Genomic DNA, 25,304 nt, shown 5'->3' with positions numbered 1-25,304 from the left:
AGAAGATTTTAATACTATAAATCAACTTGACCTAACAGACATCTATAGAACATACCACTCAAGAGAATATACATCCTTCTGAGGCTCACATGGAACATTATGCAGGATAGACCATATGTTCAGCCACGAAACAAGTCTCAATACATTTTCAAATTGAAAATTTCAAAACTGAAATTATAAAAAGCATGTTCTCTGACAACAATGGGATAAAATTATAAATCAATAATACATTTGTAAAATTCAAAAATATGTGGAATGTAAGAGGGAGGTCCTCCCCTTTTAATGTTTCTAAAGGAATGTTTACTAAAAAGGGGTGTCAGCGCTTCCTGTTTGTAAGTGTGTATTCATGGTGAATAAGGAGAAGAGGAAGACTTGGGTTCTCTATTGGCACGTTAAGCACAGAGAGGGATGCTTGACAGCATGCTAACTGAAGCCAGAGCAAGTATTTCTCCATCAAGTAATCAGGAACTCTTCAGTAGAAAGCTGAGGCCTTAACTGATTAGTGATTAATCACACTGGATTTGGTTACAAGATGGAAGTGCTGGCTGGGTTAAGTATCCAAAGAAAAGAATGAAGCAGACTAATTTAAGTGTTAACCTAGGTTTCTGGGTTTGAAACTGAGCTTCTCATCACTCAGGTACTTTTTGTGATGATATTTTTGCCTGTTTTTTTTTTTTTTGGTATTGCTCTTAAGAGTCTTTTCTCAGCATATTATTCTGCTCCTGCCTCTGTCCTCCTTGGGGCACTTCAGTTCTGTATGCTACCCCTGGGATCTCTACTGTTGCTGTGTGAGTGACAAGATGTAAGTGACCATTAAATGCTCTTTGTTAAAAAAAAAAAATGTTTCAATGTTTTTAAAAATGTATACATTTTATGGGCTTCCCAGGTGGCCTAGTGGTAACAACCCACCTGCCAGTACAGGTAGAGTTAAGAGACCAGGGTTCAATCCCTGAATCAAGATGATCCTCTGGAGGGGGGCACAGCAACCCACTCCAGTATTCTTGCTTAGAGAATCCGATGGACAGAGGAGTCTGGCAGGCTGCAGTCCAAAGGGTAGCACAGAGTCAGACATGACTAGCACACACACACATACATTTTATAGTCCAGCTATCAATTTGATATTTTGCTGTCAAGTATGTTTTTCAACCTATATTTATCCATCCTATTAATAAATTCTAATGATTTTAAAAATATGAAAATCACACACTCTTAAATATCCAATAAATAGATCAAAGAAGAAATCACAAGGAAAATTAGGAAGTACTTTGAAATGAATGAAAAAAAATAGAACATACCTGCCATGAACTGAATTGTGTCCAGTATGCTTGCCTTGAGAACCCCGTGAACAGTATCAAAAGGCAAAATGATAGGATACTGAATGAGGAATTCCCCAGGTCAGTAGGTGCCCAGTATGCTACTGGAGATCAGTGGAGAAATAACTCCAGAAAGAATGAAGGGATGGAGCCAAAGCGAAACTAATACCCAGTTGTGGATGTGACTGGTGATAGAAGCAAGGTCCGATGCTGTAAAGAGCAATACTGCATAGGAACCTGGAATGTTAGGTCCATGAATCAAGGCAAACTGGAAGTGGTCAAACAGGAGATGACAAGAGTGAACGTAGACATTCTAGGAATCAGCGAACTAAAATGGACTGGAATGGGTGAATTTAACTCAGATGACCATTATATCTACTACTGTGGGCAGGAATCCCTTAGAAGAAATGGAGTAGCCATCATGGTCAACAAAAGAGTCTGAAATGCAGTACTTGGATGCAGTCTTAAAAACGACAGAATGATTTCTGTTCGTTTCCAAGGCAAACCATTCAATATTACAGTAATCCAAGTCTATGCCCCAACCAGTAATGCTGAAAAAGCTGAAGTTGAACGGTTCTATGAAGACCTACAAGACCTTTTACAACTAACACCCAAAAAAGATGTCCTTTTCATTATAGGGGACTGGAATGCAAAAGTAGGATGTCAAGAAACACCTGGAGTAACAGGCAAATTTGGCCTTGGAATACAGAATGAAGCAGGGCAAAGGCAAGAGAATGCACTGGTCACAGCAAACACCCTCTTCCAACAACACAAGAGAAGACTCTACACATGGACATCACCAGATGGTCAACACCGAAATCAGATTGATTATATTCTTTGCAGCCAAAGATGGAGAAGCTCTATATAGTTAGCAAAAACAAGACCAGGAGCTGATTGTGGCTCAGATCATGAACTCCTTATTGTCAAATTCAGAATTAAATTGAAGAAAGTAGGGAAAACCACTAGACCATTCAGATATGACCTAAATCAAATCCTTTATGATTATACAGTGGAAGTGAGAAATAGATTTAAGGGACTAGATCTGATCGATTGAGTGCCTGATGAAATCTGGACGGAAGTTCGTGACATTGTACAGGAGACAGGGACAAGACCATCCCCATGGAAAAGAAATGCAAAAAAGCAAAATGGCTGTCTAAGGAGGCCTTCCAAATAGCTGTGAAAAGAAGAGAAGCGAAAAGGAAAGATATAAGAATCTGAATGCAGAGTTCCAAAGAATAGCAAGGAGAGATAAGAAAGCCTTCCTCAGCGATCAATGCAAAGAAATAGAGGAAAACAACAGAATAGGAAAAACAAGAGATCTCTTCAAGAAAATTAGAGATATCAAGGGAACATTTCATGCAAAGATGGGCTCGATAAAGGACAGAAATGGTATGGACCTAACAGAAGCAGAAGATATTAAGAAGAGGTGGCAAGAATACACAGAAGAACTGTACAAAAAAGATCTTCACGACGAAGATAATCACGATGGCGCGATCACTCACCTGGAACCAGACATCTTGGAATGTGAAGTCAAGTGGGCCTTAGAGAGCATCACTACAAAAAAGCTAGTGGTGGTGATGGAATTCTAATTTAGCTATTTCATCCTGAAAGATGATGCTGTGAAAGTGCTGCACTCAATATGCCAGCAGATTTGGAAAACTCAGCAATGGCCACAGGACTGGAAAAGGTCAGTCTTCATTCCAATCCCAAAGAAAGGCAATGCCAAAGAATGCTCAAACTACCGCACAATTGCACTCATCTCACACGCTAGGAAAGTCATGCTCAAAATTCTCCAAGCCAGGCTTCAGCAATATATGAACCGTGAACTCCCCGATGTTCAAGCAGGTTTTAGAAAAGGCAGAGGCACCAGAGATCAAATTGCCAACATCCGCTGGATCATGGAGAAAGCAAGAGAGTTCCAGAAAAACATCTATTTCTGCTTCATTGACTATGCCAAAGCCTTTGACTGTGTGGATCACAATCAACTGTGGAAAATTCTGAAAGAGATGGGAATCCCAGACCACCTGACCTGCCTCTTGAGAAACCTGTATGCAGGTCAGGAAGCAACAGTTAGAACAACAGACTGGTTCCAAATAGGAAAAGGAGCACGTCAAGGCTGTATATTGTCACCCTGCTTATTTAACTTATATGCAGAGTACATCATGAGGAATGCTGGGCTGGAAGAAGCACAAGCTGGAATCAAGATTGTCAGGAGAAATATCAATCACCTCAGATATGCAGATGACACTACCCTTATGGCAGAAAGTGAAGAACTAAAGAGCCTCTTGATGAAAGTGAAAGAGGAGAGTGAAAAGGTTGGCTTGAAGCTCAACATTCAGAAAACGAAGATCATGGCATCTGGTCCCATCACTTCATGGGAAATAGATGGGGAAACAGTGGAAACAGTGTCAGACTTTGTTTTTTTGGGCTCCAATATCACTGCAGATGCTGACTGCAGCCATGAAATTAAAAGACGCTTGCTCCTTGGAAGGAAAGTTATGACCAACCTAGATAGCATATTAAAAAGCACAGACATTACTTTGCCAACAAAGGTCCGTCTAGCCAAGGCAATGGTTTTTCCCGTGGTCATGTATGGATGTGAGAGTTGGACTGTGAAGAAAGCTGATCGCCGAAGAATTGATGCTTTTGAACTGTGGTGCTGGAGAAGACTCTTGAGAGTCCCTTGCACTGCAAGGAGATCCAGTCAGTCCATTCTAAAGGAGATCAATCCTGGGTGTTCATTGGAAGGACTGATGCTAAAGCTGAAACTCCAATACTTTGGCCATCTCATGCGACGAGTTGACTCACTGGAAAAGACTCTGATGCTGGGAGGGATTGGGGGTGGGAGGGGACGGGGACGACAGAGAATGAGATGGCTGGATGGCATCACCGACTCGATGGACATGAGTTTGAGTGAACTCCGGAAGTTGGTGATGGACAGGGAGGCCTGGTGTGCTGTGATTCATGGGGTCGCGGAGAGTCGGACACGACTGAGCGACTGAACTGAACTGAACTGAAGATTCATATGTTGAAGACCTAATCCTTAACGGGATGGTATCTGGGGATGGGACCTTAGGAGGTAATTAGATTTAGAGGTGGGGCCTTCATGATGGGATTAATGTCCTTATTAGATACCAGAGAGCGTGCTCTTGCTGTACTGGCCATATGAAGATATAAGTACTCTTGCTCTCTCTACCTGCCATATGAAGACATAGCAAGAAGGTGGCAGCCTGTAAGCTAAGAAAGATCTCACCAGAAACTGACCATGCTGGACTTCGAACCCCAGAATTATGAGAAAATTAATTTCTGTTGCTTAAGTCTATGATGTCATATTTTGTTATGGCAGATCATGCTCAGCCAATACTAAAACTTAGAGGATATAGCAAAAACAGGGCTGTGAATGCCTACACTAAAATGACCTCAAAGCAATAACCTAAGCTTCCACTTTAACAAACTAGGAGGAAAAAAAAGAATAAAGTAAACACAAAGCAAGTAGAAGAAAGGAAATAATCAAGAGTTTGGATGAAGCAGAGACTAGAAAACTAGAGAAAAATCAATGAAACTGAAAGCGGGTTCTTTGACATCGTCAGTTGACAAACCTTTAGCTAGACTGACAAAGAAAAAAAGACTCAAAATCCCTAAAATCAGGAAAGAAAGTAGAATGTTACTACTGACCTTACAGAAATAAAAAGGATTCTAAGAATACTATGAACAATAGCATATCAACAAATGAGAATAACTTAGATGAAACTGACAAATGCCCAGAAAGACAAAGCACTGAAATTGACTCAAGAAGAAAGACAAAATCTGAATAGGCCTTTATAAGAAGAGATTGAATTATTAATAACAATCAAAAAATCACATAAATAAAAGCCCAAGGGACTCCCTGCTGGCTCAGTGGTAAAGTATCTGCCTGAGAATGTAGGGGACACAGGTTTGATCCCTGGTCTAGGAGAATCCCACATGCTGTGGAGCAACTAAGCCCATGTACCACAACTACTGAGCCTGTGTTCTAGAGCCCGGGAGCTGCAACTGCTGAAGACTGCACACCTAGAGCCCTTGTTCCGCAAGAGAAGCCACCACAATGAGAAGCCCACATACCCCAATGAGGAGTAGCCCCTGCTCACTGCAACTAGAGAAAAAGCCCACACAGCAATGAGGACCCAGCACAGTCATAAATAAATAAATAAATAAATTTTTTTAAAGGAAAAAAGAAAAGCCTAAGACCAGATGGCTTAACTGGTATATTACATTCTGAGAGCTGCTTTAATTAATTACTACAAACTAATAAGCTGAAACTCCAATACTTTGGCCACTTCGTGCGACGAATTGACTCAATGGAAAAAGAGTCTGATGCTAGGAGGGATTGGGGGTGGGAGGAGACGGGGACGACAGAGAATGACATGGCTGAATGGCATCACCGACTCGATGGACATGAGTTTGAGTGAACTCCGGAAGTTGGTGATGGACAGGGAGGCCTGGCGTGCTGTGATTCATGGGGTTGCAAAGAGTCGGACACGACTGAGCGACTGAACGGAACTGAACTGAGATGGCTTAAAACAATTAAAATGTATTCTCCTACAGTTCTGGAGGACAGAACTGTCAACTGGGTCATGCATCCTCATGAAGAATCTAGGAAAGATTCTTTCCTTCTTCCTAGGTTCTGGTGGTTCTTGGCATTTCTTGGCTTACAGCAGCACCTCTCCAATCTCTGGCTCCCTCACTTCACAGGCCCTTTTTTCCTATTGGTGTCTTTCTGTTTTCTTCCCTTATTATAAGGACACAAGTCATTGGATTCAGGGTGTACCTTAATCTAGTATGATCTCACTAACGATTTCAATTAAGATAACACTGAGTTTCTGGGTTACTCTATTTCAAATAATACTCTGAGTTTCTCGGTGGCCCTGACCTTGACATCAAAACCAGACAAAGACATCACAAGAAAACTATCAATATCCATTATGAACACAGATAGAAAATCATTAAGAAAATACTGTAATATCAAATTCAACAGAATATAAGAAATTATAAACCATGCCCAAGTGAAACTTTTTCAGGAATGCAAAACTGGTTCAACATACTGTAATCAATATAATACTCCATATTAACAACATTGGAAGACTCACAATTCCCAGTCTAAAAACTTAAAATACAAAGCTACAGTAATCAAGACAGTATGTCCAAAGGATACGCATATTGACCAGTGGAACGGAATGAGAGTCCAGAAGTACATCCATACATCTATCTCAACTGCCTTGTTTTTTTAAATTGTGGTCCCAGATAATCCAATGGGAAAGAATAGCCTTTTTATGGACAAAGGAAGCAAGACTACACAATGATGAAAAGGTAGTCTCTTATGTAAAAAAAAAAAAAAATGAAATTAGATCATTTTTAAATTCCATACACAAAAATAAGACTCAAATGGATTACAGACCTAAGTATGAGACTGGACACTATAAAACTCCTAAAGGAAAATATAGGCAGAACACTTTCTGACATAAATCGCAGCAATATCTTTTTCAACCCATCTCCCAGGATAATGGAAATAAAAATAAACAAATGGGACCCACTTAAACTCAAAAACTTTTACAAAGCAAAGGAAACAATAAAATGAAAAGACAACCCACAGATTGGGAGAAAATACTTGCAAGTGATGTGACTGACAAGGGATTAGTCTCTAAAATTTATAAACAGTTCATGATGCTTCACAGCATCTAAACAACCCAGTCAAAAAATGGACAGAAGACCTAAATAGACATTTCTCCAAAGAAAACACAGAGATGACCAAGAGGCACATGAAAAGATGTTCAACATCACTAATTATCAAAGAAATGCAAATCAAAACTACAATGAGATATCCCCTCACACCAGTCAAAATGGCTATCATAAAAAATCTACAAACAAATGCTGGAGAGGGTTTGGAGAGAAGAGAATCCTCCTACACTTGGTGGAAGTGTAAACTGGTACAGCTCCTATGGAGAACAGCATGGAGTTTCTTTAAAAAACTAAAAATAGAGCTACCGTATGACCCTGCAATCCCACTCCTGGGCATACATCTGGAGAAAAACATGAGCTGAAAGGATATGTGAATCCCAATGTTCATGGCAGCACTGTTCACAATAACCAAGACAGGGAAGTAACCTAAATGTCCATCAAAAGAGGAATGGATAAAGAAGATGTGGTACACATATACAATGGAATAATAGTCAGCCACTGAAGAGAATGAAATTAGACATTTGCAGCAACATGGATGGGCCTTGAAACTGTCATACTGAATGGAGTCAATCAGACAAAGAAGGAGCAATATCATATGATATCCTTTATATGTGGAATCTAAAAATAAATTATACAAATGAACTTACCAACAGACTTATGGACTTAAAGAACAAACTTATGGTTGGGAGGAAGGAAGAGGCGAAGGAACAGTTAAGGAATTTGGAATGGACACGTACACACTGCTATATTTAAAATGGATAACCAACAAGGACGTACTGTATGGCACATGGAATTCTGCTCAATGTTATGTGGTGGCTTATATGTACAGCATGAGTCCCTTGGCTATTCATGTGAAACTATCACAACGTTGTTAATCAACTATCCCCCAACATAAAATAAAAAATTTTTTGAAAAAAGAATAGTCTTTTTAACAAATGGTGCTGAAGCAAGTAGCTATCCACCAGGAAAAGAATGGACACCTTCCTCAAACTGAATACAAACCATAATTCAAAGTGAATCAAAAACCTAAATGTAAAAACTAAAACTATAAAACTCTTAGAAAAGGTGGAAATTTTTGTGACCATGCATTAGGCCAGTTTCCTTGATATAACACTTAAAACACAATAAAATAAGAAATGAATAAAATGGACTTCATTAAAAGTTTGTACTACAAAGAACACTATTAAAGTGATGATAATGCACAGAATAGGAAAAATACTTGCAAATTATATATCTAAAAAAGATCCAATATCCTAAATATATAAAGAAATCTTACAGCTCAACAAAAAGACAACTCAAAAAATGAACAAAGCAAGATGTCCCTGGCAGTCCAGTGATGAGGACTCCACGATTCCACTGCAGGGGGCAAGGGTTCGATTCCTCATCCAGAAACTAAGATCCCAGCGTGGTCCAGCCAAAAAAAAAAAAAAATCCCTGGACAAAGGATTTCTTTTTTATTTGACTGTGCTTGGTCATAGTTGTAGCATGTGGGATCTAGTTCCCTGACCAGGAATTGAACCTCGACCCCCTGCATTGGGAGTATAGAGTCTAAGCCACTGGACCACCAGGGAAGTCCCTGGACAAAGGATTTAAACAGAAATTTCTCTAAAGAATAAATGGACACTTGCATATGAAAAGATGCTCAGCATTACTAGTCATTAGGGAACTGCAGTCAAAACAATGAGATATCACTTGTCATACATTAAGACGGCTGTTATTAAAAGAAAGAAAAGAGGAAATTAACAAGCATTGGCAAAGGTAAGGAGAAATGAACTCTTGTACATTGTTGGTGAGAATATAAAATGGTGCAACTACTGTGAAAGTCAGCAGTTTCTCAAAAAGTTAAACACAGACTTATCATATGATGCAGCAATTCCATTCCTAAATATACATGCCAAAAAATAGAAAAGCAGGGACTAAAGTCATGCTCAAAATTCTCCAAGCCAGGCTTCAGCAGTATGTAAACCATGAACTCCCAGATGTTCAAGCAGGTTTTAGAAAAGGCAGAGGCACCAGAGATCAAATTGCCAACATCCGCTGGATCATGGAGAAAGCAAGAGAGTTTCAGAAAAACATCTATTTCTGCTTCATTGACTATGCCAAAGCCTTTGACTGTGTCGATCACAATAAACTGTGGAACATTCTTAAAGAGATGGGAATCCCAGACTACCTGACCTGCCTCTTGAGAAACCTGTATGCAGGTCAGGAAGCAACAGTTAGAACTGGACATGGAACAACAGACTGGTTCCAAATAGGAAAAGCTGTACGTCAAGGCTGTATATTGTCACCTTGCTTATTTAACTTATATGAGGAACACTGGGCTGGAAGAAGCACAAGCTGGAATCAAGATTGCTGGGAGAAATATCAATAACCTCAGATATGAAGATGACACTACCCTTATGGCAGAAAGTGAAGAGGAACTCAAAAGCCTCTTGAAGAAAGTGAAAGAGGAAAGTGAAAAGGTTGGTTTGAAGCTCAACATTCAGAAAACAAAGATCATGGCATCTGGTCCCATCACTTCATGGGAAATAGATGGAAAAACAGTGGAAACAGTGTCAGACTTTGTTTTTTTGGGCTCCAAAATCACTGCAGATGCTGATTGCAGCCATGAAATTAAAAGACGCTTGCTCCTTGGAAGGAAAGTTATGACCAACCTTGATAGTATATTAAAAAGCAGAGACATTACTTTGCCAACCAAGGTCCGTCTAGTCAAGGCAATGGTTTTTCCCGTGGTCATGTATGGATGTGAGAGTTGGACTGTGAAGAAGGCTGATCGCCGAAGAATCGATGCTTTTGAACTGTGGTGTTGGAGAAGACTCTTGAGAGTCCCTTATACTGCAAGGAGATCCAACCAGTCCATTCTAAAGGAGATCAATCCTGGATGTTCACTGGAGGGACTGATGCTAAAGCTGAAACTGCAATACTCTGGCCACCTCATGCGACGAGTTGACTCACTGGAAAAGACTCTGATGCTGGGAAAGGTTGGGGGCAGGAGGAGAAGGGGACAACGGAGAATGAGATGGCTGGATGGCATCACCGACTCTGTGGACATGAGTTTGAGTGTACTCCGGGAGTTGGTGATGGACAGGGAGGCCTGGAGTGCTGTGATTCATGGGGTCGCGGAGAGTCGGACACGACTGAGCGACTGAACTGAACTGAAAACACACTTACACATAAATGTTCTTAGCAGCATTGTTCATGAGAGCCAAAAGGTGAAAAGAAACCAATGCCCATCGACAGATGACTGGATAAATAAAATGTGTATCCATACAATGCAATCTTATTCAGCCTTAACACAATGGGAAAAGGTCTCTTCAAGTGGTGATGGGAAAGCGGGACAGTCATGTGTAAATCAGTGAAGTTAGAGTACACCCTCTCATCATACACAAAAATTAACTCAAAATGGCTTAAAGTCTTAAACATAAGATATGACACCTTAAAACTCCTGCAAGAGATCATAGGCAAAACATCCTGACATAAATCATGCCAATGATTTTCTTAGGTCAGTTTTTCAAGGCAACAAAAATAAAAACAAAAACAAACAAATGAGACCTAGTCAAACTTACAAGCTTTAGCATAGCAAAAGAAACCATAAACAAAATGAAAAAAACCATCTACAGAATGGGAGAAAACATCTGCAAACAATGCAACTGACAAGAGCTTAACTTCCAAAGAAGAAATACAGATGGCCAACAGACACATGAAAAGAAGCTCAACATGGCTAATTATTAGAGAAATGCAAACCAAAACTAAAACTATAATGAAGTATCACTGCACACTGGTCAGAATGGCCATATCATGCTGGAAAAGGAAAGTGGAAAAAAGAGAATCCTCCTCCTACGCTGTTTGTGGGGATGTAAGATGTTGCGGCCACTGTGGAAAACAGTATAGAGGTTTCTCTGAAAACTAAGAATTACCATATGATCCACCAATCCCACTCCTGGGCATATATCCCAGACATACCTCAAAAAAGATACATGCACCCCTATATTCATAGCAGCACTTATTTATAATCGCCAAGATATGAAAAAACCTAGATGTCCATCAAAAGATGAATGGATAAAGATGTGGCACATATATACAATGGAATACTATTCAGATATAAAAAATGAAATACCATTTAGAGCAACAAGGATGCAACTAGAACAAAGTTAGAAAGAGAAAGACAAATATGATGTATCACTTACATGCGGAATCTAAAATATGACACAAATGAACCTATCAAGGACTTCCCTGATGTCTCAAAAGGTAAAGAAACTGCCTGCAATGTGGGAGACCCAGGTTCAACCCCTGGGTAAGGAAGATTCCTTGGAGAAGGGCATGGCAACTCACTCCAGTGTTCTTGCCTGGAGAATTCTATAGACAGAGGAGCCTGGCTTGGCTACAATCCATGAGGCTGCAAAGAGTCGGACATGACTGAACTAAGATACACACGCACACACACGAAAGAGAAACAGACTCACAAACATAGAGAACAGACTTGTGGTTCCCAAGCAGGAGGAAGCTGGAGGAGGGATGGTGGGCTGGGAGGTTGGGGTTAGCAGATGTAAGCTTTAGTATACAGAAGGGATAAACAACAACATCCTATATGAACTATATATGACTATATATGAACTATATTCAATAGTCTACGATAAACTATAATGGAAAAGAGTATTTCAAAAAAGGAATGTACGTGTATAAATATATATATAACTGAATCACTTTGCTGTACAGCAGAAATTAACACAGCATTGTAAATCAACTACAGTTATTTTAAATTGAAAAAAACCACTATTCAGCACTAAAAAAGAACAAAATGTTGATATATGCTAAAATGTGAATGAACCTGGAAACCAGTTAGGCTAAACAGAAGCCAAACACAAAAACATACTTTATAATTCCACTTATATGAAATATAGGCAAACTCATAGAAACAGAAAGTAGAATGGTGGTTACCAAAGGCTAAGGGGTAGAGGAACAGGAAGTTATTGTTTAACAGGTACAGAATTTCTGTTTGTGATGATGAAAAGTTCCAGAAATCAATAGTGATGATGGTTGCACAACTCTGAATGCACTTAATGCCAATGAATTACACACTTTATGACTAAAATGATAGACCGTATGTTGTGTATATTTTATCACAATAAAAAATACCAAAAAACTGTAGTTGCTGATAGAAAAAGACAAGTAATAACATATGGAATCCTTATACATTGCCTGCTGCTGCTGCTGCTAAGTCACTTCAGTCGTGTCCAACTCTGTGTGACCCCATAGACGGCAGCCCACCAGGCTCCCCCGTCCCTGGGATTCTCCAGGCAAGAACACTGGAGTGGGTTGCCATTTCCTTCTCCAATGTGTGAAAGTGAAAAGTGGAAGTGAACTTGCTCAGTCGTGTCCAACCCTTAGCGACCCCACGGACTGCAGCCTACCAGGCTCCTCCATCCATGGGATTTTCTAGGCAAGAGTACTGGAGTGGCTTGCCAGTGCCTTCTCCAAGAATATAAAATGGTACACTCACTTTAGAAAACAACCTGGCAATGCTACAGAAAGAATACAGGGAAAAGTAGATATCCACACTTAAAAGAACGCACTTGGACTCTTACCTTACACCATCTTTTCATATGCTGGCTGGCTATTTGAAAGTCATCTTTGGATAAATGTTCAGATACTTTGCTCACTTTTTTACACCATATACAAAAATTAACTAAAAACTGATTAGAGACCTAAAGCTAAGATCAAAACTATAAAACTCCTAGGAAAAATAGGGGGAAAGTTTCATAACATTCGATTTGGCAATGATTTCTTGGATATGACAGCAAAAGCAAACAAAAAACAAAAAAGCAAAAATAGATGTGACACCAAAACTAAAAGCTTTTGTGCAAAGAACACGAGTGAAAGGCAACCTACAGAATAAGACAAAATATTTGCAAATCACATAGCTGATAAAGGGTTAATATCTAGACCATATAAAGAACTCCTACAACTCAACAAAAGCCAACCTGATTAAAGTGAGTGAAGAGTTTGAACATTTATTCAAAGAAGATATTCAAATGGCCAACCAGAATATGAAAAGACATGCAACACCGTTAGAGAAATGGAAACCAAAAATCACAATAATGTGTCACCTCACACCCATTAGGATGGCACTCATTTTTAAAAAACCATAAACAGAAAATTTCAAGTGCTGGCAAGGATACAGAGAAATCAGAAACCTTGCACACTGTTGGTAGGATTGTAAAATGGTGCAAACAGTACGGAAAATAGTATGGAACTACCATATAATTTAGCAATCCCATTTCTGGGTATATATCCAAAGAACTGAAAGCAGGGACACAAAGAGATTTGCACACCCACGGTCTTGGCAGCACTATTCACAAGAGCCAAGAGGTGGAAGCAAAAGGCCATCAAAGAACAAAAGGATAAACAAAATGTGGTACATACACACAATGGAATAAATTATTCAGCCTTAAAAAAAGGAAGTCCTGTCACATGTTACAATATGAATGACCTCTGAGTACATGTTAAGTGAAATAAACCAGTCAAAAAAGACAAATACTGTATGACTCCACTTATATGAGGTATCTAAAGTAGTCAAATTATAGAAACAGAAAGTGGCATGACAGTTGTCAAGGGCTGGGGAAGGGGTATAAAGGGAAATCTTTGTATAATGGGTACAGAGTGTCAGTTTCAAAAAACAGAAAGAGTTCTGGAGATGCTTCATAACAATGTGAATATATTTAACTCCACTGAACTGTACACTCAAAAATGGTTTGAATGGTGTATTTTATGTGTTTTTTTAACCACAATTTTTAAGAAGTTAAACAGAGTACCATATGACCCAACAATTCCACTTCTAAGTATACTCAAAGAGAAATGAAAACATATGTCCACACAAAACACATATATGAAAGTTTGGCAGCAGCATTATCATAACATGAAGCCAAAAAATGGAAATAAATGTCCATCAACAGATGAATGAACAAAATGTTATATATCCATATAATGGAATATTACTTAGCCATAAAAAGAAGCACATACTGACACATGCCACTGTAAATGAACTTTGAAAACATTACACAGAAGTGAAAGAAGTGAAATATTATACATCAGTGAAAGAAGCAGCCACAAAATGCCTCATATTGTGATTCCATTTTTACAAAGTGTCCAGAACAGGCAAATCCACAGAGAAAGAAAGTGGCTGTCTAAGGACGAATGGAGGAGAGGAACAGGGAGAGACTTGCCACTGGCTATGGGATTTCTTTATGGGATAATGAAAATATTCTGGGCTTAGGTGATGGTGGTAGTAGCACTAACTTGTGAATATAATAAAAACCACTGAATTGTATTCAAGTTAACACCTGAACAACACGAGTTTAAACTTCACAGGTCCACCTATATGAAGACTTTTTCAACAATAAATTCTATGTTACTACATGAGCTATGGTTGGTTGAATCCAAGGATGCAGTGTTTGTGTCAGTTGCTCAGTCGTGTCTGGCTCTTTGCAACCCCATGGACTGTAGCTCACCAGGCTCCTCTACCCATGGGATTCTCCAGGCAAGAATATTGCAGTGGGTAGCCATTCCCTTCTCCAGGGGATTTTCCCCACCCAGGGATCAAACCTGGATCTCCTGTACCACAAACAGATTCTTTATCATCTGAGCCACCAGGGAAGTCCTCCACAGATGCAGAACATCCAACAAAGTGCCATCTATAAAGTTATACACAGATTTTTCACTGTGTGGAGGGTCAGCATCCTAACCTCTACATTGGTGTCCAAGGACAAACTTGTATTTTCATTTTTAATGATGAATTAAAAAAAGGATATACTGATTTAGGAAGCACTGCTTGGAGTTCAATGATTTCAAGTCTATCTTCCTCCTTAGCCAAGGAAGAGGGTTCCGTTCCGTTCCGTTCAGTCACTCAGTCGTGTCCGACTCTGCGACCCCGTGGACTGTAGCCTACCAGGCTTCTCCATCCATGGGATTCTCCAGGCAAGAATACTGGAGTGGGTTACCATTTCCTTCTCCAGGGGATCTTCCTGACCCAGGGATCGAACCCGGGTTTCCTGCATTGGAGGCAGATGCTTTAACCTCTGAGCCACCAAGGAAGGGGGTACAACCTCTTTTTCTCTTTTCCTGAAGAAAGACTATCCCAGTGGAGTTCAGTAGCTAACTACAGCATCCCTTCTGTTTCTGGGATGGGCCAGTTCATCCCTCCATAGCTCTCCTATCTGAATGAAGCTAGACGTGGCCAGTCCAGACATTGACGAGCACATACATCCACAGCAGCCAAAGGACTGATTCAAGCAGTCCCTACCTCAGGTTCCCTGAGAACCGGGACTACAGGCACAAAGATCATCCTGTCGGCCTTACACAGTGGCTATAACTTCTTCTCCTGGAAAATATCCACAAAACAAATTTAGCACTGGTCCCACAGCATCCTGGAATCAGGGGAAATCCAAAGAGACTATCCATCTTCCACCTTCCTATGAAAGCAAGACTAATGACAACCTAAATAGCCATTAATAGAAAACTTGTTACAACAGTATTCATTTGCATGGACTATTAAAGCACCATTCAAAAGAATGAGCTGGGATGCTGGTATTTCCATTTCTTGATCGAGCTGCTAGCTATGTAGATGTGCTCAGTTTGTGAAAATTAGTTGCACATCTGACATGTGCATGTTCTTCTAGGTACACGTCAATAAAACATTTTTTAAAAGCATACAATAGATCTACTTGTATCAGTAAGGAATGTCCTTTTAAAATACTAAGTGGAAAAAAATGAAGATGTAGAGGAGTAAGTATTACATGCTACCATTTATTGTTTAAATCATAGTTAGATGTAAACATATATGCCTATAAAACAGATGCTTTGGAAGAATACATAAGCAACTAAAAAGGCAATGGTTATGGATGGGGAATGGAACTGGAAGTCTATAGTGAGAGAGAATTATTTTTTTATTTTTATATATTCTCTAACATTATTTTAATGTTACCATGCACATTTATTCATTTCACAATGATAGACGCCTGCTGCCTTGGGACAATCTGCTGCAATCTGGGCTATGAATCAGCATCCAGATACCTGGGATCAGGGAAGGCTATGTGGTTTATCAGAAAAGTAATGAGTGGAGGTTTGCTATAGCAGAAAGTGAAAGGATGTAATAAAAGGCGTATTTTCTGAACTAAAGAGTTTGTTTCCCATCTCCAGCCTTTCTAGCTGTGTGATCTCAGACAAGTTACTTAACCTCTCTGAGCCTCAGTTACCCCATGTGAACATTAATATGTGTATTTGCAAAGTACCTACTAACATGGTAATTGCAGCCTAGTTGGCACTCGAGCATTAGTTTTGTTATCCTCTCCCCTGAACTAAAACTAAAAAATAAACTAATCCTGGTAGAAACAGAAGAGCAAAGGAGAAAAAAATAGACTTTAGAGGTTGGGACACAAGAGTTAAGGGCCTGGGGTACAGCAGTGCTTAAACTTCGGAGCTGACAGTAGATACGAACTAGTATAGGAACTGTGACACCATCTTGTTGAGATTTTGCTCCCCATATTCCTTCTCCCTGTCCCCTCCTCGCTCAGATACAATAATTTGGTGGGTTCTTCCCTCTCAGCTTTACCTGAATCCCAATACAGTAGAGTCAGCATTCTGCTAAGCTAACAGGAACACCTGACAACTGTCTCACAGGCACCTCTAAAAGCTAGAAATGGAGGGGAAATACTCTCTGTGGGGGCTGCCTGGGAACCTCCAGTACAGGCTTAAAAGTCTTGCAGAGTAAGGCAATACAGGAGACTAGCTGAGATATAAAAGTGCCAGGGATGAGTCTAACTTTGAAGATGCTACCTGATGTATCACCTTCATCCTACAAACACCTACTGAACTTGAACAATTTTTTCAGAGCAATGTGAAGTTTACGGAGATGTAACTGTATAACAATTAAGACCCAAAAAAAGTCCTAAACTAGATAAGGAAAAAAAAAAAAGATTAAGGGATTAAGACCAGTTCTTTGGTAGATATTGACGCAGTGACTCCCAGGGATGAATTGAGACAGAAGAGTCAAAAACTAGGGGCAGCCATCAGCTGCTGTCAGCTCTAAGGAAGGACATTTTTCACCTCACCACTGAATTTCACCTTAGTGATAAAGTAAACTATGATAAAGTAAAGCCCTTATGATTTAAACTGTTCTTATCCAAACCTAGGAATCCAAAGAGATGTGAATAAACCTGAGATACCCCTTGTCACACCTAAAGCTAAGGAAACAAATGCATCTGGATAAAACATATTGCTATCAGAATTTGCTATAACCAAAATCTTGCCACCCAGATTCAGACAGGAAGGAATTCTTACATGAAACGTTTGATGTAAAACTGCAAAACCTTTAACCTGCTAGAGATTTCAAGCTGCCAGTGTCTAGGTATGAGTACTTCAGAGCAAAGAAGCACACTAGTCTCACAGAGCTTTGAGACTCCCTAGGTCAGTGGCCTCCTAAGGACTTAAGTTCTTTCAAAACACAAAAAGAAAAACGAAAACCACTCAGAGAACATCCACAGTTCAAGGTAAAGGTGGCACAGGATAAATCTGTCACCCCATAAATCAATCCTCAATAAAAGCCAGCTGAGCCAGCCTCACTTCAGATCAACCTAAAGGAAGCAACCAAAGCAAACCTCACTTCGGATCAGCCTAAAGGAAGCAACCAAAGCGCTAAATAAGCAAGTCAGTGGAATGAACTGGCACCTCTGAAAAGAGACAAGATATAACTAAAACATAAGTTTATTAACCACTGAAATCTTACTATGCGGCTAACTGATTATAAAGCACTACGACGAACAAGTGTTGTAAGGCTATCAGCATAATTATGTCCCAAAAGAGGAGTCTGAGATAACACTGAACAGATCAAAGAGCATTTCCTCAGCCTTTAAAAGTCACTTAATGAACCTGACAATAAATATTCAAGGTAGTTAGCATGACCATTCACATTTATGCGATTTGAAGTACTTTACACTCAAGCTCTTAAGTCAGACTGCAACTTCATCTAAGGGAAAGAATTCTGATTTTTAACTACCTCTAAATACCAACTTCTTTGAATAAACTATTTCCTGGCATGAAAAAGATTTTAATTTCTGATCCCAGGTTTCCTCAAATGTTAAATGACAAAATCTTCATCATCTTCAAAAAACACTAGGTACTGTGTTCTTTGCCTCAACTGTGAGGCACTCTGAAAATATCAAAAGAAATCAAAACTTTGCTACCCTAAAGGCTATTAATTTTCAAAAAACAGGCAAACAAGCCAAAAATCCCAATTAATTCCAATGGAAACACAAGTGTTGCTACAGAGCTACTTTTTTATTTTTTATTGGAGGCAAATTACCTTACATTAATATATTGGTTGGTTTTGCCATACATTGACACGAATCCGCCCCGGGTGTACATGTGTTCCCTTTCTTGAACCCCGCTCCCACCTCCCTCTTCCCCATATCCTCCCTCCAGGTCATCCCCGTGCACCAGCCCCAAGCATCCTGTATCATGCGTGGAACCTGGACTGGTGATTCATTTCACATATGATAATATACATGCTACAATGCCATTCTCCCAAATCATCCCACCTTCACCCTCTCCCATAGAGTCCCAAAGACTGTTCTATACACCTATGTCTCTTTTGCTGTCTCGTATACAGGGTTAAGGTTACCATCTTTCTAAATTCCATATATATGCGTTAGTATACTGTACTGATGTTTTTCTTTCTGGCTTACTTCACTCTGTATAATAGGCTCCAATTTCATCCACCTCATTAGAACTGATTCAAATGCATTCTTTTTGATGGCTGAAAAACACTCCATTGTGTACATGTACCAAAGCTTTCTTATCCATTCATCTGCAGATGGACATCTAGGTTGCTTCCATAAAAATATGGAATGCTTCACAAATTTGCGTGTCATCCTCGCACAGGGGCCATGCTAATCTTCTCTGTATCGTTCCAATTTTAGTATATGTGCTGCCGAAGCAAGCACTACAGAGCTACTTTTGAAAGTTATCATTTATTAAGACTTCACTGACTAATCAATTATACAGCTGGCAATATACTTTGAAAAATCTCAACCTTTTGATTCAAGATCTCATCAACACTGAGTCACTCAATAGATTTTAACTGAATGTCTTTACTATGTGACAGATATACTGTCACCTTGCTTATTTAACTTATACGCAGAGAACATCATGCGAAATGCTGGACTGGACGAAGCACAAGCTGGAAACAAGATTGCCGGGAGAAACATCAACAACCTCAGATATGCAGATGGTACCACCCTTACAGCAGAAAGCTAAGAGGAACTAAAGAGCCTCTTGATGCAAGTGAAACAGGAGAGTGAAAAACTTAAACTCAACTTTAAAGCTTAAAACTCAACATTCAAAAAATGAAGATCATGGCATCTGGTCCCATCATTCATAGCAAACAGATGGGGAAACAATGACAGACTTTATTTTCTTGGGCTCCAAAATGACTGTAGATGGTGATTGCAGCCATGAAATTAAAAGACACTTGCTCCTTGGAAGAAAAGCTATGACAAACCAGGACAACATATTATTTTACCAACAAAGGTCCTTCTAGTCAAAGCTATGGTTTTTCTAGTAGTCATATATGGATGTGAGAGTTAGACCATAAAGAAAGCTAAGAGCTGAAGAATTGATGTTTTTGAACTGTGGTGTTGGAGAAGACTCTTGAGAGTCCCTTGGACAGCAAGGATATCAAACCAGTCAATCCTAAAGGAAATCAGTCTTGAATATTCATTGGAAGGACTGATGCTAAAGCTTAAGCTCCAATACTTCAGCCACCTGATGGGAAGAATTGACTCACTGGCAAAGACCCTAATGCTGGGAAGGACTGAAGACAGGAGGAGAAGGGGACGACAGAGGGTGAGATGGTTGAATGACATCATCGACTTGATGGACATGAGTTTGAGCAAGTTCTGGGGTTAGTGATAGACAGGGAAGCCTGGTGTGCTGCAATCCACGGGATCACAAAGAGTCGGACAGGACTGAGCAACTGAACTGAACTGTGTGCCAGATATATGTTAGGAGTTACAGCAAAAATGAAAAATCTCAACACTGTTCTCAAAGATGACACATGTACAATTATATAAAGCAGGTTGCATTCAGTTCAGTTCAGTCACTCAGTTGTGTCCGACTCTTTGCAACTCCATGAACGGCAGCATGCCAGGCCTCCCTGTCCATCACCAACTCCTGGAGTCCACCCAAACCCACGTCCATTGAGTCGGTGATGCCATCCAACCATCTCATCCTCTGTCGTCCCCTTCTCCTCCTGCCCTCAATCTTTCCCAGCATCAGGGTCTTTTCAAATGAGTCAGCTCTTCGCATCAGGTGGCCAAAGTATTGGAGCTTCAACATCAGTCCTTCCAATGAACACCCAAGACTGATCTGCTTTAGGATGGACTGGTTGGTTGTCCTTGCAGTCCAAGGGACTCTCAAGAGTCTTCTCCAGCACCATAGTTCAAAAGCGTCAATTCTTCGACGCTCAGCTTTCTTTATAGTCCAACTCTCACATACATACGTGACTATTGGAAAATCCATAGCCTTGACTAGATGGACCTTTGTGGACAAAGTAATGTCTCTGTTTTTCAATATGCTATCTAGGTTGGTCATAACTTTCCTTCCAAGGAGTAGCGTCTTTTAATTTCATGGCTGCAATCACCATCTGCAGTGATTTTAGAGCCCAGAAAAATAAAGTCAGTCACTGTTTCCCCATCTATTTGCCATGAAGTGATGGGACCTGATGCCACGATCTTAGTTTTCTGAATGTTGAGCTTCAAGCCAATTTTTTCACTCTCCTCTTTCACTTTCATCAAGAGGCTCTTTAGTTCTTCTTCACTTTCTGCCATAAGGGTGGTGTCATCTGCATGCATTATAAGTTATTAAAAAGTGCAACAAGTTCAGAAAAAAAACACTTCCTGCAGGAAGTAATGTCTAAACCATAAGCTTGAAGACTGTATCAATTTCACCAGGGAGCCTTCCAGACATATGAAATAGTATGAATGAATAAACGAATGTATCTTTTCTCCACTTAAGTAGGTATCAAAAATTAAGAGTACCATAAAGTCTAACCATATTTGAGGGAAAGCAGTATTTTGCTATTTCTCTAGGAAGATTTTTTTCCTTTATCTGTACAATTGTTAACTTACAAATCCACTTCCTGAGTTTCTCAAATAACTAATTGCACAATTTTAAAAATACTGCACAAGTTTTACTTGAAGAGCCAGAACTGTCTTCCATAAACTGAAGTTGCTCAATCATGTCCAACTCTTTGCAACCCTGTGGACTGTAGCCTACCAGGCTCCTCTGTCCATGGGATTTTCCAGGCAAGAATACTAGAGTGGGTTGCCATTTCCTTCTCCAGCTGTCTTCCATAAAAGCTTACCAAAAACAAATGAAATTATCATGGTGATATACATGTTATGCTCACATTTAAAGAGGATCTTATAAACAGCATGGTGTAGAAGAGAAAACTGGCTCTAGGATGAGTCAGACCTGGATTTTGAAATTCAGTTCTTACTTACTAGCAGTGTGACCTTCTCTGAAAGCCAGTTTCCTTATCTGTAAAAGGGGAGATAACTACCCTGTAAGCAATCCTGTGAGGCAGGGAGACAATATGTATAAAGTATGCTCCATAAATAAGGTAATCAGCGTTCCCTTTGAGTACTTTAATAGGACAGTAATAATTACTCATAAGCTAGTCACAAGCTAGGACTTTACCACAGAGATCATTTGATAAGTATCATATTAGATAAAAATTAGAAAATAACCCAGAGCCTCATATATACAGTACCTTTATGCCACAATATTTTCAAACCATTATATTAGCCTGAAGGTACAGAAATTGTCTTCTAAACCACTGATGAGCATGGTACAAAAGCCATTGACTATGACATACTGTACCTTTTGGTTTGATTTCTCTTCCCTTGAATGGCTAAAACGTGTAAGCTAACACAAACCTGTCACAGTCCGCTGGCCATCACTTAGGTTATTCCACCACTTGTTAATCTAAAACAGAAGGAAAATTGCTTATCACCATATGGTAAATACTTTCAGTCTATGTAAATGAAAAGCAAGAAAGAAAATGCTTTGTGCATAAATGAGAGTCCTCATCAGTAAAAATCTCTCCTGAACAACAGACATAATAAATATATGGTAGAGTGGGAAGCACTGGTGTTTTACAGTCAGACAGCCTGCATTCTCTACACTGATCAGCTCTATGACCTTCGACAAATTACTTCTAAACTTCAGTTTCCTGATACATAAAATGGAGATAGTAACAGATACCTAGCAGTACTATTGTGAGGAATATCAGTACATATGTAAAGCACGTAGCACACTATCAAATAAGTGATTATTCACCAAGGCTCAATCTAGTTTTAAAATTCCAACCAAGAATATTTTCTGCCAAAAATACCTTAAGGTATAATACTAGACTGAGGTTTAGAAAAAGACAGAATCCTAATCTATCAGGGACACACGTTGAACTTTTTATAATTGATATATGCCTAGAATGCGGCTTCCCCGATGGCTCAGTGGGTAAAGAACCCACCTGCCAATGCAGGAGACACGGGTTCAATCCCTGGGTCAAGAAGATCTCCTGGAAAAGGAAATGGCAACCAGTTCCAGTATTCTTGCCTGGGAAATCCCATGGAGAGAGGAGGCTTGCAGGCTACAGTCCATGGGGTCACAAAGAATCGGACAAGACTTAGTGACTGAGCAGGCTGAGCTGATATCTAGAATTTGCTTTACAGTAATCAGTGGTGGGGAAGGATGGGAAAGAAAGGGGACAAGATGAAACAAAGTCACTGTGTGTCAATAACTGTTGATGCAGGATGACAGGGGTTCATTATACTATTTTCTTTATCCTCTTTACTCTTTTTACTTTACTTTTGAAATTTTCCATGATTAAAGCTTTATTCATGTATAATTTATTTATTTATTTTTGGTCACACTATGTGGCATGCAGGACCTTAGTTTCCTGACCAGGGATTGAAACCATGTCCTCTGTAGAGAGAGCTTGAAGTTCTAACTACTGGACCACCAGGGAATTCCCTCCATGATTAAAGCTTTGTAATTAAAAAATATATACATGTTCTCACTATGAAACTTGAGCCAGATTTTGTATACTAATACTGAAAGAAATTCAAGGTAAAAAAAAAAAAAGAGAAGTTACAGATCAGTATGTATTTGATCCATATTCAACAATGATTTCATTTTTGTAATTCAGTTGACCCTTGAGCAGCAGAGGTTTGAACTGCACTGGTCCACTTAAACAAATATTTTTTTCAGTAAATATGTACTACACCATATATACTATACCATCTGCAGTTGGCAGAACCCACCAATGTGGGGCCACTGTTACGGAGGGCCAACTACAAAGTTATATGCACATTTGCCACTACATGGAGGATCAGTGCCCCAACCCCTGCATTGTTGAAGGGTCACTGTAAAATTAAATGTATGTGAGCTCTCACACCTTACTTGCTTCATATGCAGCAGTGTAGCATGGGTTCCCAGGACTTTCATTTCCTGTGTTTTATTTATGTGTTATTTCAACTTTAACAGGATTTTACATTTTATAACCTATCATTTACCTATCTCAAACAAATTCATCTTCGGATGAAGATTATGTACATCATTTGTGTCATTTTCACCATTTCAAGGAACAATTTAGATATCAAAACTTTACACTTCAGAAGCCTGTAGCTTTTAAAGGGATCCAGGAATGTGGAATAGGTCAGCATGACTATCTTCTCAAACATATTGTACTAAATAAAAAGCACTGCTCATTATTGCAGGTTTTACCTGCAAAATTATATCAACTGTTCTTCTGACATAAAGCCTCTCCAGAACAAGTAGGGCTCATGCTTCTTGTGTTGATGGGGAAACAAGGAGGAATGAATCCTCCCTACTTAGAGGAACCTCAACTATCATTAAGAGAAAGAAAACTCATGGCTGCCCTCTCAACCTCTCACTGGCCAGGAAAAAAGTGGAAGGAGAAAACTGAAGAGGACACCAACTCATCTCCAAACTGGAAGGGCAGTGTGTTGTCACTAAAAAAAAAAAAAAAAGGAAGTGCCTGAAAATTAAAGATTCACAAATTAGCCTATAGGCTCTGCTCAGTAAGTACTGTCAAACAAAATAAAATATATGCTTTCTCTAAAAGGCGACACCGACTCTGTGGACATGAGTTTGAGTGAACTCCAGGAGTTGGTGATGGATAGGGAGGCCTGGCGTGCTGTGATTCATGGGGTCGCGGAGAGTCGGACACGACTGAGCGACTGAACTGAACTGAACTGAACTGAACTAAAAGGCGAGGAAGGCCATTAACATGCATACGAAGTAATGAAAAGTTCTAAAAGCTCTGCATTTGTACCCTTTTCTTGCATCCTCAATCCAAGCACAGTTAGAAACATCAACAGTAGGTATTTATCAGAGAGATATAAACATCATGTCACTAAGAAGCTTTTTAAAATCCACACAGTATCTCTACCCCTCAAACATAAAACGCCCTCTGATTCCAACATGTACTCCAAAATCATCCTTCCAGATGATGCAAGTAAAAACAGTGGCCATTAGCAGAGTCGGAAAAAAATTCAAAACAGTAATTTTTAACAACTATTTGTGGTGATTCTTAATATATGTGGGTAGAGGGACGAACTTCTTGAAACACTTAACTACAACAGTGCCAGCCACATAAAACGTTAATACTTGGTGGCTCAGTCGGTAAAGAATCCACCAGCAACGCAGGAGACGAGGGGTCAATCCCCTGGTTGGGAAGATCCTCTGGAGTAGGAAATGGCAACCCACTCCAGTATTCTTGTCTGGGAAACCCCTTGGACAGAGGAGCTTCGTGGGCGACATACAGTCCATGGGGTCACAAGAGTTGGAAACAACTCGGTGACTAAAACTACTACAATGAATAAAAAGGAGTATTAAATGCAATGACTTCATATCTACTGACCTAATGTTGCTATTAAAAACACTTCATAATAATCAGAATTCAAAAACTTATCAACTAGAATAAACAAAAGCCATGTTTATCTTTACCTCCTTTCTGAAGTCTCCTTCCTTCTGTGGTCTTATGCTATCCAACCAATCAGCTTTTATACCATCAAAATAACTTTGGACCCTGGATTTCAATGATTCATATTGCCAAATAGCAGCTGATCCAAATGCACAGCCTGTAAACTACATAAAACAAATATATTACAAAAAAAACTTTAAAGAAATAGACTTATA

At 39.6% G+C, this 25,304-nt stretch overlaps 1 protein-coding gene and 1 non-coding gene across 2 annotated transcripts in view; both read right to left on the bottom strand.

Moving 5' to 3' along the window:
- PARL (presenilin associated rhomboid like) overlaps window positions 1-25,304 on the bottom strand; it is a 56,603-nt gene that overhangs the window by 24,503 nt on the left and 6,796 nt on the right. The window contains exons 3-4 of the mRNA XM_055409387.2: window positions 25,113-25,253; window positions 22,019-22,067 (exon numbers count right to left, since the gene is read on the bottom strand). Coding sequence (XP_055265362.1) covers window positions 22,019-22,067; window positions 25,113-25,253 — 190 coding nt within the window. The remainder of the gene's footprint in view (window positions 1-22,018; window positions 22,068-25,112; window positions 25,254-25,304) is intronic.
- LOC129553960 (U6 spliceosomal RNA) lies at window positions 18,918-19,024 on the bottom strand. Its single transcript, XR_008685541.1, has one exon. It is a non-coding gene; the product is annotated as a U6 spliceosomal RNA (small nuclear RNA).

The sequence above is a fragment of the Moschus berezovskii genome, chromosome 1, assembly GCF_049115385.1.
Source record: "Moschus berezovskii isolate FMDL1 chromosome 1, NW_MosBer_1.0, whole genome shotgun sequence".
NCBI lineage: Eukaryota > Metazoa > Chordata > Mammalia > Artiodactyla > Moschidae > Moschus > Moschus berezovskii.
Note: the sequence above shows the minus strand (reverse complement) of the source record. Positions and strands in the feature narration are given on the sequence as shown.